The sequence below is a fragment of the Ovis aries genome, chromosome 2 (genome assembly GCF_016772045.2).
Source record: "Ovis aries strain OAR_USU_Benz2616 breed Rambouillet chromosome 2, ARS-UI_Ramb_v3.0, whole genome shotgun sequence".
In the NCBI taxonomy this organism is placed as follows: Eukaryota; Metazoa; Chordata; class Mammalia; order Artiodactyla; family Bovidae; genus Ovis; species Ovis aries.
Genome location: NC_056055.1, coordinates 4,164,222 through 4,180,857, shown reverse-complemented (window position 1 = coordinate 4,180,857; position 16,636 = coordinate 4,164,222). Strand labels below are relative to the sequence as shown.

Below are 16,636 nucleotides of genomic sequence, written 5' to 3'. Positions count from 1 at the left end.
ACTTGTCCGTGATTAAAGGAAGTCTCTGGGTATTTGGTCAAATGCTAGGTAACTAAGAACTAAGAGAGGGTTATGACTCCCAACTTGTGGAGTCTCAGAAGCCTATTTTTGATTCCTAGCTTGGCCACTTCCCTGGTGAGTGACATGGGCAATCTCCTTAACCTCCTGATGACTTGGTGTTCTCATTTGTAATATGCTGCTATTTCCCTCACAGAATGAAGGTGAGTATTTAACAACTAATATATGTATGGGCTTCCCAGAAAGTCAAACTGAATGACTGTCTTCGAATGATGATTTCAAACATTAATGAAAAAATTTCCCAGATACAAGAAAATTTAAATTTTACAAAGCATCTCACACCAGGTTCATCTCATTTGACTCCGTAGGTAGGACAGACATCATCATCACTTTCTACAGAGGAGAATATTGAGCATCTGAGTGGCTACTTCCTCATACCTCTCCATGGAACGGTAATTGCTTGCTTATCCACTCTTTCTTCCTGACAGTCTTCCACCCCAAACTCTGAGCTTGGTGAAGGAGCGAATGGACACTGCAGGTTGTGGGGTGTGTGTGTGTGTGTGTGTGTGTGTGTGTGTGTGTGAGAGAGAGTGCTTTGTTGTTGTGGGATGTGTGTGTGTGTGTGTGTGTATGAGCTTTGCTGTTGTGGGATGTGTGTGTGTGTGTATGAGCTTTGCTGTTGTGGGATGTGTGTGTGTGTGTGAGCTTTGCTGTTGTGGGATGTGAGTGAGTGTGTGTGTGAGCTTTGTTGTTGTGGGATGTGTGTGTGTGTGCAAGCTTTGTTGTTGTGGGATGTGTTTGTGTGAGCTTTCTTGTGGGATGTGTGTGTGCGAGCTTTGTTGTTGTGGGATGTGTGTGTGTGTGTGTGTGTGAGCTTTGTTGTGGGATATGTGTGTGCATGTGTGTGCATGTGTGTGTGTGAGCTTTTTTGTTGTGGGATATGTGTGTGTGTGTGCGAGCTTTGCTGTTGTGGGATGTGTGTGCGTGTGTGAGCTTTGCTGTGGAATGTGTGTGTGGGTGTGCACGAGCTTTGTTGTTGTGGGATGTGTGTGTGTGCGAGCTTTGTTGTTGTGGGATGTGTGTGTGTGTGTGTGAACTTTGTTGTTGTGGGATGTGTGTGTGTGAGCTTTGCTGTTGTGGTGTGTGAGTTTTGTTGTTGTGGGATGTGTGTGTGTGCGAGCTTTGTTGTTGTGGGATGTGTGTGTGTGTGTGTGTGTGTGTGTGCAAGCTTTGCTGTTGTGGGATGTGTGTGTGTGTGTGAGCTTTGTTGTAGGATGTGTGTGTGTGCAAGCTTTGTTGTTGTGGGATGTGTATGTGTGCGTGTATGTGTGTGAACTTTGTTGTTGTGGGGTGTGTGTGTGTGTGTGTGTGAGCTTTGCTGTTGTGGGGGGGTGTGTGTGTGAACTTTGTTGTTGTGGGATGTGTGTGTGTGTGTGCACAAGCTTTGTTGTTGTGGGGTGTGTGTGTGTGTGTGTACGAGCTTTGTTGTAGGATGTGTGTGTGTGCAAGCTTTGTTGTTGTGGGATGTGTGTGTGTGCGTGTATGTGTGTGTGAACTTTGTTGTTGTGGGATGTGTGTGTGTGTGTGTGTGTGAGCTTTGCTGTTGTGGGATGTGTGTGCGTGTGTGAGTTTTGTTGTTGTGGGATGTGTGTGTGTGTGTACACGAGCTTTGTTTTTGTGGGGTGTGTGTGTGTGTGTGTGTGTGAGCTTTGTTGTTGTGGAATGTGTTTGTGTGCACGAACTTTGTTGTTATGGGTGTGTGTGTGTGTGTGTATGAGCTTTGTTGTTGTGGGGTGTGTGTGTGTGTGTGTGTGCACAAGCTTTGTTGTTGTGGTGGTGTGTGTGTGTGTGTACACGAGCTTTGTTTTTGTGGGGTGTGTGTGTGTGTGTGTGAGCTTTGTTGTTGTGGAATGTGTTTGTGTGCACGAGCTTTGTTGTTGTGGGGGGTGTGTGTGTGTGTGCATGAGCTTTGTTGTTGTGTGTGTGTGTGTGTGTGTGTATGAGCTTTGTTGTGGTGGTGGTGTGTGTGTGTGTGTGTGTATGAGCTTTGTTGTTGTGGGGGGTGTGTGTATGTGTGCGCGCGTGCGTGCGTGCTTTGCTGTTTTCTGTTGGTCATCTCTGTATTACCAAACCACAGCACGGCTTACAGAATACAGTTGATATGAAAGTCTAGAGGACTAGATGGAAGCATGAGTGAATGAGGCATGAACATACATGCCCAGAATGAAGAAAGTGGGTCCAACGAGTCTGCAGGCTCCAAGTTCAGAGTCCTCTCCGATCTTCCATGGTATTTCCAAATGACATTTTCTGGAGTCACAGAATTTCAGAGAAGGGAAGGACCTTGGAGATCATCTTAGTGAACACTCCCATTTTACAGATGAAAAAACAGAAACTCAGAGGAGTTCCATTTCTTAGCCAAAATCATACCTGGGGGAGGTGGGTGGGCTGAGCCAGCACCCAGGTCCTCTGCCTCTAGGATGGAGGATGCTGCTGCTGTGCACTGGCAGATTCAAGAGCAGAAAACTCCCCAGCCTCCGCGCGTCAGCTCAGACTTAGGCGTGACAGAGCAGGAACCTTGTGCACCCAAACAACTGTGTGTGCACAGATTACAGCTCAGCTTGTGAAGCAACAGGAGAGAGGACTTCTGCTGGGATTTAATTTGAAAGGCTCTCATCCTTGCCAGTGGCGCTGACTCCCCACCAGGACGCCAAGGGCTGAAGTCACCCTCTGCATAAGCATGAGGATGCAGATGGCCTTAACCCACTCAACTGAGGAGAGCAGGTTCCTTCTGAAGCTCTCAGGTCACCCTGGGTTCTAGCCTGGATTCTAAGGTCGGGTGGACTGGACAAAGCTTGAGGTCTAGGACATTTCAGAGAGGCTGGCTCTGTAGCCTCAGACAAGATGGCACAAGCTGGAAGTAAAGTCTTTCCTTCATGATGCAAACATCAAGTTTCTAACGTGCTGTGTCCACGTTAGCACAAGGGAGACACTCTGGGAATCACCTGCGGACATACCTTAGTGTCTCAACAAAGCAGTGAAGAGAAAGTGCCAACTGGCAACAGGCCCGGTGAGCACATCTGGGCTGGCTTTTGTTCTGGTCTAAACCTGGTCTAGAAGGGCACGCGGACCTCTGGGTGCCTACCTGCATGTGTGTCCAGGTGAAGACTGCAACAGGAGCCTCACCCAATCTTTGCATGTAATAGTCTCCCACATCATTGTTCATCATCCCCCACATATGCCTATCCTGCCCTTTTCCTTTTGCAGCACTTATACTGTGTGTGTGTGTGTGTGTATGTGTGTTCGTGTGTCTAATTAATGTGCTCTTTTGAGCACAAGGCCCACGTTTGCTTTACTCACCACTGTGTCACCGGCCTTAAACACAGTTTCTGGGCCTCTAGCTGGTGCTTATTAATTATGTGAGGATTAAATAAAGGAAGAAAGAAACAACTAGATGACCAGGGGCCTGACTTCTGGATTTAAACTCCATCATTTAATTAACCACGTGACCTTGGTTCAATCTTTTATACTTAATTTCAGAGCTTTTGGAAAGCATCTTAGAAACCAGCTCATTGGATGACTGCAGATTTTTGTTTGAGCAGTGGAATCCAAACAAAAGCATAGGTGAAATCTGAACGCAGGGGCAGATGTAAACTTTCTCTCATTAAGGGCCACCTTTCAAACGCAGATTTGAATATTCAGCACGGAGTCACAGCCATCTGCAGCTGGTCGCAGATTCATGAATCACCCATGACACATGAGGCTCAGAGGAGACGTGCCCACGTTCATGTCAGATGCACCGTGGACACAAGGCCTGACTTCACGGCTTCCCAGCTGCGGGTTAGTATCTTTCCTCCACCACGTGTGCATCCTCGCTCCCCTGCTTGAAGGGGCCCAGAAGTGTTAGGCCCTGACTTTCTTCCTCCATCTTGAAGACTCCAGCTCTAGAGAGTTTTCTGCATTCTTCAATTTATTTTAGTCCACAACATTTTTTTGTGTGCTTACGATACAAGGCAGAAAATAAAACCTCACTCTGGGGATCTAGAAATGAATTATATGTAAGTCCTGGCCTCACGGAGTTTCAAGTTAGGTGAGAAAGAAATACAAGAATACACTCCAACTCCAAATGGTTGACAATTAAAGAGGCATAAGCATAGAGAGCTGTGGAAATATCAAAGAGAGACGGATCAAGTGGGATGCAGAGCGTCTATAAGATGGTTTCAAAGAAGAAGAACACTGGGCTAAGTCCTTTGGGAATGAGTAGGATTCCAACAGGCCAAAGACCAGTTCAGACTTGCTCAAGAAAGAGTTGTTCATTGAATGTTCCTATTGGTTTCCAAATGTATGAATATGTTTGGGTAAGATATCTGGAATATTACTAGTATCTGTAAAACACGGCAGCTTACACCTGATGTAACTGACTAAAATTACTGTCTGCGACTGTGGAGACACATAAAGAAGGGTTGGAATCCTAGTCCTACCACTCACTGACTGTGTGACTTTGGAAAAGTTATTTCACCTAGTGAAAGCCCAGCTAGCCCTTCTATATAAAGTGGAGAAAATAAACAGATGCTATCTCTGATGTTACTGTAAGGTTTAAAGAGAGGATGCAGACAAAGGACTAAGCACTAGGCCCAGCACACTTTAAGTACTCAAAAATAAATTACTCTAATTTGTCACCGACAATCCCTTGCACACTGTAATGAAACAGATAAATGAATAAACAGAAAACTAAGTAAATTAATAAATAATGAGCAAGTATTTAGCAGTCTGGGCCCAGATACTCCTCCACACCACAAGGCCCAGGCCAAAGCAGGACCCCCCAAAGCGCTCAACGAATTAAAGGCAAGGGTGAGCTTAGCCCAGCTCTTACCTGTATATTTTATATCTGGTTGTAAATCCTTGACGGTGTCTTTCCACAAAGGATAGGTAGCTCCTGGAGTGGTGGAAAGGCCCCCTGTCTGAAATAAGCCAATCAAATTCCTTGGAGACATGTTGGTCTGTTGCAGCTGGTTCCTGGTGGGAGGGCTGCACTGAGATACGGCCCCATACAAACAGGAAGTAGAGGAGCTCAACAAACCTCCAGTTCATGCTTTTCTGCCGGCCTTTTTCCTCTCATTCTTGCTCCATTCTGTGGAGTCCTGTGAAGAAAGGAATAGAAAAGAGACAGGAAGAAAGAGGAAGAGAGAGAGAGGGAGAGGAAAGGTGGAGAGGGGAAGCAAAAATATACAGAAAAGAGAGAGAGAGACAAAGGAAAAGTTTTTTTAATGCTTTTAACAGACTTTCATCATAATACTTCTCATCAGAAGACTGAGTCAGGGTTTACAAAGATCAGTGCAGTTTCTGCTTAAGAGTGTGGCGTCTACAGACATCTGGGCTCGCACTCCTGATTTGCTGTTCACATGTGGTATAAACATGTACAAACATGTACATACTGCTTAGCCTCTTAGATATGCAGTTTCCTCATCTGTGAAATGGAGGACAGGCTTCAGCATCTGTAACTTGGCACTCGGCACACTGAAGTTACTCAAGGCGTAAGTTGACAGCAAGAGTGAAATGAATGACGGCAGAAACAGTTTCCTCCAGCCAGGAGGGAACTTCAGTATCTGCCCCGCCTGCTATCTCAACAAACAGCCTGAATCTCACAGCAGGGACTCGGTAAGCGAGAACCCATTTCTCTCCTCCCCTCCCACAGACATGTACCCGGTGAACACATGCTTTGCTTTCACATCACCAGTTGACGGACTGCACAAAGTCTTGGGATGCATCATGATCACGACTATCCTGGATTGATACCTTACAGGTGGAGAGTTTATGGAGCTCATCAGAATCCCTTCTACAGTGCTCAGTGGGATGTCTCCTTCACCCCAAAGAAGCATAGCCAGAGAATCCACTTGGCTCAGTGTCTCTGAGCCTCAAGGTTATCTTGTGTTCAGAAGGGGAGCAGAAGGCCAAGGAACTAGAGGGTCTTGCCGCCCCTTTCTTGGGTAGTAGCACAGCACAGGGGCCTCATGTTGGAGAAATGCTTAAGGGAGGACTTAGCTAGGGGCTCCTTGTAGGGAGAAAGGAAGAGGAACCACTAGACCATGCCTGGACTCGGGCACATTTACAAGTTTTCTTTTTATCGTCACATCATCACTCTGCTTGCTAGCTTGACATTATGCTGTCTGTGTCCTTCACCCCACTTATCCTAGAAGAGCTCATCTTACTCTACACTGAAAGGCAGCTTGGAATGCAGGTTCTACCAGTTGTAAACAGTGTATATTCAGGCAAGTGACTTCACTCCTCTGAGCCTCAGTTTCTCAGCCTATAAAATGGAGTCAGCAATAGCCCTTGTATCCAGGACTAGCGTGAAAATGAAATGACGCCATTTATGTCAAGTGCCCCATGCAGCGCCTGACTTTTTTAGAAAGTGCTCAACAAATGGCATCAGTGATGACGAAGACACGGGTGATGATAAACACTGCTGTTGCTGCCCGGCTATCCCCTGCTGGGGCGTCTTTGCTCCTGTGGCCTCCCCTGCCATGCCAAGTCCTATTTATTCTTTACTAGCCAGCTGAGGCCAGGCCCTCAAGGGTCATTCCTTTGTCTATCCCTCTCAAAAGCTGTTGGCTGTTCCTTTCCTTCAGCTCCTGTTGTTCACCTATATAACTGTATGTTAGTATTTACTATTTTTTATTGTACTAATTTGCCTCTGTGTCCGTCTTGCTCATGGGGTTGTGAGTCTTTCACCAGCAAGAATCTTTAAAAGACTGTTTCTACACGAGGCTGGCTGTGTGACTCTGGACAGTCATAGCCTCTATCTAGATCTCAGATTTGTATGCCATTTAAAAACCTGGCAAGGACAAAACCGTTTTATCGAGTGGAAAACCATGTAAAAACATGAAGAAATATGATCCCTTATTGGTCTCCTCTTCCAGCTGAAAATGGGAAGAAAGTCAAGCTAAGAAAGAGAGAAAAGCAAAAGGAGAAAGGTGCGAATTTCCAACCCAACTGGCTATGACGCTCTGTGGTCTGATTGCGCCATTCTATTACGAGTGGCTACAGAAGTCTACTTGGCACCACAGGCCCCAGCTGTCAGGGGCAAAGGAGAGAGGCCTGTGAGCAGACGAGTGGGCTGGCAGAAGCTGTGGCTGCAAGGTTTGTTCAGATCCTAAAACAAAGCCGTCCACATGGAGTGCAGAACTATAACAGCTCCAGCTGCCAAAACTGTCTGCTGGAGCCCACCTGAGTGGCAAGCAGGGGGTGGAGGCGATTGTTCAGAGATCCTGGCGGGGAGCTATAACACACTGAAATCACAGCATGCCACCCATCCAGCCCTTCTGCGTGGCTTCTGTTGTGAATGGGTGCGGGGTGGGCACCTACGAGAATGCCTGCCTGTTAGACTGTTTGCAAGGAAACAGGATTCAGAACACTGCAGCTTTTGAAAGTGAAACAAGGCTAGACAAGGGAATAGCAGCATGTGTACGTGTGTGCGTGTGTGTGCAAGACCTCAGCCCCGAGCCCTGGAATTTACAGAAGTTGGGATGATCTAATCCAATGCTTCCCTTCTGGAAGCCTTTTTGTCCCCTAGGGGACATCTTCGATTGTCACAACGGAGGGGACACTATTGGTATCTGGCAGGTAAAAGCCAGGGCCTGCTAAACATCCTACAGTGCACAAGGCAGCCCCTCCCCCACAACAAAGACAACTGCACGGAGAACATCAGTGGTGCAAATGCTGATAAATCCTGCTCCAGCCCAGCTCCTTCTTACAAGACCACCACTGAGTGGCTGACTGGGCCAGACTCCTGTCTTCCAGCTCCTGGTTTTCATGCGGCCATGTTGTCTGCAGCACATGGCAATTCAGTAGCTGTGTCTGAACCTTCTTTGTAGTTGGGAAATATGGTACAATCTACATCTCCACAAGCACAGGTGAGCGTTTCATGGAGGAAGTTTGAGTATCTTTCTGTTGACTCAGAAAAATCATGGTAATTCACAGAACTCTAAAGACGATAGCGAAAGTTTCTAGAAGGTGCATTTGCATAGAAATGGACGTTTTATTGGCTAAGGGCAAAGATCAGTATGTGTGCTACTTAAACATTGTCTTATCATGACAGACACAGTGATTCTTATTCTGTAAATAAGCCCGAATTAGCATCAACTGTATTAGAGACTTGGGTTAATATAAGGGCCCCAAGTTTGATATTTATGGAGCATCTATTGTATACTTGGATCTAAAAAAAAAAAAAAAAATGTCTGTTATCTTGGCAGTAGCTAAAGCATTCAGTACAGACTAGAGGTTAACAAAGGCTTCTTCCTTGAGATGGGTGTTGTTCAGCTGGTAAGCTGTGTCCAACTCTGTGACCTCATGGACTGCAGCACGCCAAGCTCCTCTGTCCCTCTTTATCTCCAGAAGTTTGCCAAAGTTCATGTCCATTGAGTTGGAGATGCTATCTAACCATCTCATCCTCTGCTACCCCCTTCTCCTTATCTTTCCCAGAATCAGGGTCTTTTCCAATGAGTCAGCTCTTCACATCACGTGGCCAAAGTATTGGACATGCAGTTTTACCAACAGCCCTTCCAATGAATGTTCAGGGTTGATTTCCTTTAGGACTGACTGATTTGATCTCCTTGCAGTCCAAGTGATTCTCAAGAGATGCGTACAGCTCTCCCATTAACAAATGAGCTCCTTGGGACTTGGAGACATTAAATAGCTTTGATAAACTCACAAGTCCTGATTTTCAGGAATCTAACTCATGTATTACTATATCTGATTACAAAGTATGTACAGTTTCCAATATATCCCTACCCTCCCCACACACAGGTAAAATCAGATCCTGCCCTCTAGAGATTCAAAATAGTATGCAAAGTCACAAACAGACCTGAGGAATTCTAATATGAAATATGCTATCATCAATAATATAAGCACAGAAAATGTCCAGTGGAAGAATAGAGGCCAGAGATGTTTTCAAGAGATCAAGAGATCTGGAAAGAACCCTGAAGGGAAGGTGGTATTTGAGCTGGTTTTTAGCTCAGTTGATAAAGAATCCACCTTCAGTGAAGGAGACCTGGGTTGGATCCCTGGGTTGGGAAGATTCCCTAGAGAAGGAAAAGGCTACCCACTCCAGTATTCTGGCCTGGAAAATTCCATGGACTATAGTCTATGGGGTCACAAAGCAAAGATTCGGACGTGACTGAGCGACTTTCACTCATTCACTCATGTGAGGTTTTGGTAAGAAGAGATGAGGAAAAGAGAATCCTAGCAAAGCAGGCAACATACCAAAAGTCTCAGAGGTGGGAGAGGGCAGAGCGATGGGGTGTGTGCCCAGGGTAGCATGCAGGGTGGCAGAGGCTTCAGTGAAATTTTAGGGCTGATGGAGGGCCTGCAGTCACCTGTATCTCCCTCTGAATCTCTCATCAAGAAAGGACTGCATTTCATTTTTAGGCTACATACTAAGGGCAAAGCATCGTGGATGTTCAATATATTCATTCATTCATCCATTAACATATTTAGCTGGAAATTAAATAGCAAGAAGGGCTTCCTTAATATTCAGTTGGGAGAAGCAAGTAAACAGGCAATGACTACATGTGGCGGTATGGAGAGCTCTAAAGAAAACGAAGGCAGCTGAGACGGGGTTGGCAGTGAAGCCACTGCTCCCCACACATGGTGTGGAGGAAAAGCTGCTCGATGAAGTCGTTCTGAGCGTGACCTGAAGAAAGAGAAGGAGGGAGGGAGGCAGAACCTCAGGGAGAAGACAGTGTCCGTGGAAGGAAAGGAAAGAGAGGAGGACAGCAATGGTGTGCAAAGACCAGGCTGTCTTTCAGTCTCCTGTAGAGGGCTTAGAATTTAATTGGGATGCAGGTCAGTTTGAGGAGGCAATCACCTGTTCATTAACTGAGCGTTTACTATGTGCCAGAAACACACACTAGTTGCTTTACACATGTGACCTCATTGCAATATGGTGAGAGGCTGTGATTCCCATTTTTAATGGGGGGAGAGGGAACACTGAGGTCCAAGAAGAATAAGTAACTGGCCCAACACCACAAAGCTGGCCAGTGGACAAGCCAACCTGCTGTCCAGGTTGGAAGCCACTGACCATGTGCAGCTATCAAGCAGGTAAAATGTGGCTCTTCCAAATCAGATGTGCTGTAAGTATAAATACACACCCACCAGGTCTCAAAGACATAGAGGAGCAGGATGCAGGATGACTCACCAATATTTTATAATGGTTATATGTTGAAAGTGAAAGGGAAATCACTCAGTCGTGTCCGACTCTTTGTGATCCCATGGACTATATAGTTCATGGAATTCTCCAGGCCAGAATACCGGAGTGGGTAGCCTTTCCCTTCTCCAGGGAATCTTCCCAACCTAGGGATCAAACCCAGGTCTCCCACATTCTTTACCAGCTGAGCCACCAGGGGACCCCAGTGATATGTTGAAATAGTAGTATGTTGGATGTATAATAGTAAATATAATATATTATTAAAGTTTATTTCACCTCTTTCTTTTTAATTATTTAATGGGGTTGCAAAAATCTTAAAATTACACAAATGGAAGGTGTTTTATTTTTAATGGACAGGGCTCAAACAAGCCTTTTCTGACACCACCTAAGAAGGTCACTCTCATCCATCTCCTTGTTTTTTATCTTTTTTCTTTATTTGAAGTATATTTGATTTACAATGTTGTGTTAGTTTCAGGCGTATAACAAATTGATTCAGTTAAACACACACACACACACACACACACACACACACACACACACATATATATATGTTGTATGGAGATCAAACCAGTCAATCCTAAAGGAAATCAGTCCTGAATATTCATTGCAAAGACTGATGCTGAAGCTGAAGCTCTAATACTCTGGCCACCTAATGCGAAGAACTGACTCACTGGAAAAGACCCTGATGCTGGGAAAGACTGAAGGCAGGAGGAGAAGGGGATGACAGAGGATGAGATGGTTGGATGGCATCACCAACTCGATGGACATGAGTCTAAGCAAGCTGTGGGAGTTGGTGGTAGACTGGGAAGCCTGGCGTGCTGCAGTCCATGGGGTCACCGAGAGTCAGACGCGACTGAGCGACTGAACCAAACTGAACTAATACACATATATTTTCGGGCTGTTTTCCTTTGTTGGTTACTAGAAAATGTTGATGATGGTTCCCTGTGCTCTAAGTGGGTCCTTGTTTGTTATCTGTTTTATACATAGTAAAGTTATATGCTAATCCCAAATTCCTAATCTATGCCCTCCCCTTCTCCTTTGGGAACCATAAATTTGTTTTCTGTCTATGGGTCTATTTCTGTTTTGTATGTAAGTTCACTTGTATCATTTCTTAAAGATTCCGTCTCCTGGTTTTATTAACATCTGGAGAACTCAGTTCACTCCGCACATCACTGGTTGAGCACTTGCCCCTTCCCTTCAAAGTAAACAGACGGACATTTAGTTTCATTTGAAATAAAAACTCCCCCCTGCTCAGAGCCACGTCTCTCCATCCTCCTGTCCCAGAGACAGCCCCAGGTATCCTGTCACCATGCAGTTCAGCACTGCTATTTCTCCAGCCTTCATAGAAGGAACATCCTGCCACAGGGTCTCAGAGCCTGGGAAAGAGAGGCTGGCTCTGTTTTTGAGCTCTGTCCTTGACCCACCCATGACCTTCTTTGAGTCAGTCTGGCTGCTGCGAGGCACCCGGGTGGGCACGGAGCTGCTGATGGGGCTGAAGCTCGCAGGGCCCTCGCCTGAGCCCTGCTGTACGTCAGCCTGCAGTGTCACTGAGGAACAGCTCAGCCCATACAAAGCGCATCCTCTGATCGTGGCCGTGGTGAGTTATTTACCTCTGAGGCACACATGTGCAAGAGGCAGATGGGGGGAGCAGAGCCTTCCAGCAGCACCGTCACCAGCTCCGCCTCTGGAGCTTTCTACAGCGACGGCTGGGCAGGGGCCCACACGCAGGGCCAGAGGATAGAAGGGAAGGCCAGCTCCATTGCCCATCCTGGGGGCCCTGAGGCTAACGACTGGACTGGAGATCACCCACACTGCCTGCCTCCTGAGCCTGGTGTCAACCTGAGGGGCTTTCAGATGAGACATCTCCAGGAGGTACAAACCTTCAAAGCTGGGTGACCTTGAGCGCATGAATGAACCCGGTCACCTCCGGTTTCCTCGCCCGTAAAATCCAGGCAGTAACAGGAGGATGAGTGCCTTGCAAGGTTCAGATAAGAATTAAAGAGGACTTCAAATACAATTATTTTAGCCTAGGTTTAAGCCAAGACCAAGATAATAGCTATTGTATTGTAAAGAGAGTGCATGACCACTATCCAGGACTTATAAAAAAGGCAGCCAAATGCACTTGTGGAGATTCTTAACTTCTCACCCACAGGATGACACAGAGTGAGGTACTGGGACCACCAGTGGAGTCAGGGGGAGAACGGCCCACCCTCTGTGAACCCCCTGCTCACCCCACACAGCTCCAGGGGAGAATCGGGAGAAGCCCTGGACCTCAAGCTTCAGCAGGACCCCACAAAGAACACGACCAATGTCCCGGGATCTTGGAGGAATATGGCAGATGAGTGTCTGCCTCACACTGCAGAAAGCTAAAGACAGAACTCTGCAGGGGGACATTCAAGAGAGGGCTGAAATCTGATGGCAGAGTAGAGACTGCCCATAAAAGTACGCGCTAAGCTCCTGCATAAAGGGAATGTGTCCCCCATCACTGGGAGAGGGCCACACGCAACAGGAGGCCAGGAGAGGCTGCCCCAGCCCCGTCAGTGGAGGGAAAGGGCATGCCAGTGTGAAGGGAAGATGCTGCCAGCCGTTATCAGGAAACAAAGGATGCTCAACCATCAAGCCACTATAGCCTCCCTGCCTCCAACCAATAGTGAGATCTAAGGAAGCACTGGGAGCACCAGAGACAAACAGGGTGCCCTCGACCAAGCTCTCAACCACTGCGGCCACCCCGGACCGTATACCCAGAGGGACTCAGTGTGGGAGGGGCACAGAACACTGGCCTAGGTGGTGAAGGCGCATGTCAAAGGGATGAGTTCAATAAGCCCAGACTCTTGCACCTTCCCACGCACAGAGAAGTGTTAAACTCATTAACTTTCGGTGTCTGTTTTGTTTTGTTTTTTTTTAATTAACAGGAATCTTTTGAAGTTCCAACCACCTGACCTTTGTTACAAAAACTCCTATATTTCCTGGCTCCTGTCTTATCTCCTTGGAGTGGTCTCTCAGAGCTGAGAGGCTGCAAGGCAGGCTTAAGTCATCATTTTTGTACATCAAATAAAATAAAACTCTGGTTTCAAGGTTGTACATTTTTTTTTTCCAGGTGACACCAGCAGGAGGAAACTGGAACTGCCCTGACATTTACCAAGGGTCCAAGGACTGAGTGGTCAGCAAGCGGCCGCAGAGATGTGCATTTTCCTTCATCAAAGGAATCTCCAGCGAGAGATCTCAGGGAAGAAAGACAGCTCCAAATATTCTCCCGCAAACGCTGAGAGTTCAAAAAGTTAGCACCGAACACCTGCTAAGCCCCCAGAGAACGGATGCTAAGCTGTCAAAAAAGTACTAGGCAAGGAAGACTCTTGCAACCTCCTTATCTCTCCATCTTTGACCAAAACCCTCACTGTAAAGAAACTAAGATCAAGGCTGACAAGACAGAGGGCACGAGACAGAATCATAAGTTGGAAGGAGACAGGAGAGACTGGGAGGAAAGTCAAGTTTCCATCTTAAATAAAATTCGATTTATTTGGTGTAATACACTGAAATGGAAACTTCAGTTACTGAATTGAGACTGTGTATGAGAAGTAGAACTGAGTAGAAAAAACACTGAACATAATTTGGAAAAATCATGGACCTGCCTTAACTTTCATCCAAGTATCAGAGGAAACCTGATAAAAGTAAGTTTAAACAGGATGAGACAAGAATTAAGATTTTTTTTTTTTTTTGCTTGTTTGTTTGTTTCTCCTGATTTTACTCTATGAATCCTGTTTGGCCAAAAGTAAAGATTTCATGTATTAAAACACTGAACTCAGTGCTCAGCTCAATGTAAAACTCCAGTGAACTCCAGTTAGAAAAAACACACCAGAACTTCTAGTGATGTGTTTGTTACCTACTTTCAACATCAGTCCAAATATCAGACAGTCAGAAGTCATCAGTGATACTGGGATGAAGAACGGGGGCCCTACCACATGAAGACGCTGGGCTCCGTCTTTCCTTCACTTTCTGTGGATTGGGACGCCCTGACGGTCTTCTGTGCCTCGTGATACGGAGTTTAGAATTATGTTGTCTGGGGGCTTAACTGGGGGCTCAGCGGGAGAGAATCGGCTTGCTAATTCAAGAGACATGAGTTTGATCTGCGGTCTGAGAAGATCCCACAGGCTGCAGAGCAGCTAGGCCCGTGGGCCCCAGGTCTTGAGCGTGCGCTCTAGAGCCCGGGCGCCGCTCCTACGGAAGCCCGCGGGCCCAGAGCCGAGCTCTGCAGCAAGGACGCCACCGCCCTGAGAGGCCCCCGCGCAGCCACGAAGGGCAGCCCCCGCTCGCCGCAGCCAGACCACGCAGCAACGACGACGCAGGGCAGCCGCAAATAGACTTTTTTTTTTTTTTTAACCAGAAACCACTGGAATAAGTGTCATAACTTGCATATTTTATATTAGTATTTTCAACCGCATAATCGATATCTCTAGGAAATCCCATAGTCTTTTCAAAGTATCCCAAATAAAACCATCATCACTCTCTCCCATCTCCTCCTCTCATGATCCACACTGAAGTGAAGCACAGTCTCCCAAATCAAGTCTGTGAGAAGCCTGAGACTTTTCCCAAATTCCTCCTCACCTGACTCAACCAGCTCCGCCACCGAGCCCACCATCGCTGCCATCTCCAGGTCCAGTCAATTTCCCTTCTTTTCACATCCATCCGCCTCTCTTGACAATCCTTCCGTCTTCTCTGCAGGCCTCAGTGTGACCCTGCTCTTCTCCTCCTTGCATGCTTTTCTTCAGAAACCCCTTCTCTCTTGCTACCCGTCATTTGAACACAGCTCTCTCACGTGGACGGCCCTAGCCACCTTCCTACTGGACTTCCTGTGTCGTTTATCTCTTGCACCTCCATCCTAACACCACTCTAGTTACCAGCGGGATCTTCCCACATACACATACGACCGTGACGGAGTCAACGGTTCCCTACTGACTGCCTGGCCCCTTGGTCTTGCACTGAATGTCTCCAAGCTGGACCCTCTGTACGCTCAGTTTTTCTACTTAACTTTTCCACGTCCCGCCCTCAGAACACCCTGTTCTCCAGATTCTCTCCCTGACTGCACTGGCTGCACACCCTATAAACCATCAGGCTTCACTACCTTTGCCTACTCTGTTCCTGATTCTTACAAAGTCCATGCCCAGTGCCCACTTTGACAATGGTACTCATACTTCACCTTACATCTAAATGCCTGAGTAAGGGTGAGTGGATGTCTGCCATGCACCTACTATACGCTGCTGATAGATATCACACCAGACTGTTTCATGTTCTCCATGGGATTAAATCCACAAAATTATCCTATGAGATAGATAACATTATTTCTATTGTGCAGATGATAAAATGCTGACTCTTCCTAAAACAAATATGGTTATTTTTGCAATGTCAAAATTATTTTAAAATGGCAGAATTTAACTTCAACCTATGGAGTACATCACAGCTGTATATTGTCATCCTGCTTATTTAACTTATATGCAGAGTACATCATACTGAGCTGTATACTCAGCATGTACACATGCTGAGCTGGATGAATCACACATTGGAATCAAGATTGCCAAGAGAAATATCAAGAATCTCAGATATGCAGATGATACCACTCTAATGGCAGAAAGTGAAGAGCCTCTTGATAAGAGAGGAAGAAGAGAGTTTAAACGTTGTTTTAAAACTCAACATTCAAGAAACAAAGATCATGGCATCTGGTCCCATCACTTCATGGCAAATAGACAGTGAAAAAGTGGAAACAGTGACAGATTCTATTTTTCTTGGTCTCCAAGATCACTGCAGACAATGATTGCAGCCATGATATTAAAAGATGCTTGCTCCCTGGAAGGAAAGCTATGACAAACCTAGACAGCATATTAAAATACAGAGACATCACTTTGCTGACTTAAGTTATGGTTTTTCCAGCAGTCTTGTATGGATGTAAGAGTTGGAACATAAAGAAGGCTTAGCGCCAAAGAATTGATGCTTTTGAAAAATTGTGGTGCTGGAGAGGACTCTCACGAGTCCCTTGGACAGCAAGGAGTTCAAACCAGTCAATTTTAAAGGAAATCAGCCCTGAATATTCATTGGAAGGACTGATGTTGAAGCTGAAGCTCCAATATTCTGGCCACCTGATCCAAAGAGCTAACTCACTGGAAAAGACCTTGAGGCTGGGAAAGATTGAGGGCAGGAAGAGAAGGGAATGACAGAGGATCAGGTGGTTGGATAGCTTCACCAACTCAAGGGCCATGAGTTTGAGCAAGTCCAGGAGATAGTGAAAGACAGGGAAACCTGGTGCACTGTGGTCATGGGGCTGCAAAGAGTCAGACGTGACTTAGTGACTGAACAACAACAACTTCAACCTAAGCCAGATCTAAATTCTTTGACTCAGTGCTTTAATATATTAAGCTAAAGACCCAC

General features: G+C 46.2%; 1 protein-coding gene across 1 annotated transcript in view; it reads right to left on the bottom strand.

Annotated features, from left to right (window-relative positions):
- Positions 1-16,636, bottom strand: part of BRINP1 (BMP/retinoic acid inducible neural specific 1) — a 200,643-nt gene that overhangs the window by 143,886 nt on the left and 40,121 nt on the right. The window contains exon 2 of the mRNA XM_027964072.3: positions 4,889-5,156. Within this exon, the coding sequence (XP_027819873.1) occupies positions 4,889-5,106 (218 nt within the window). The 5' untranslated portion in view covers positions 5,107-5,156. The remainder of the gene's footprint in view (positions 1-4,888; positions 5,157-16,636) is intronic.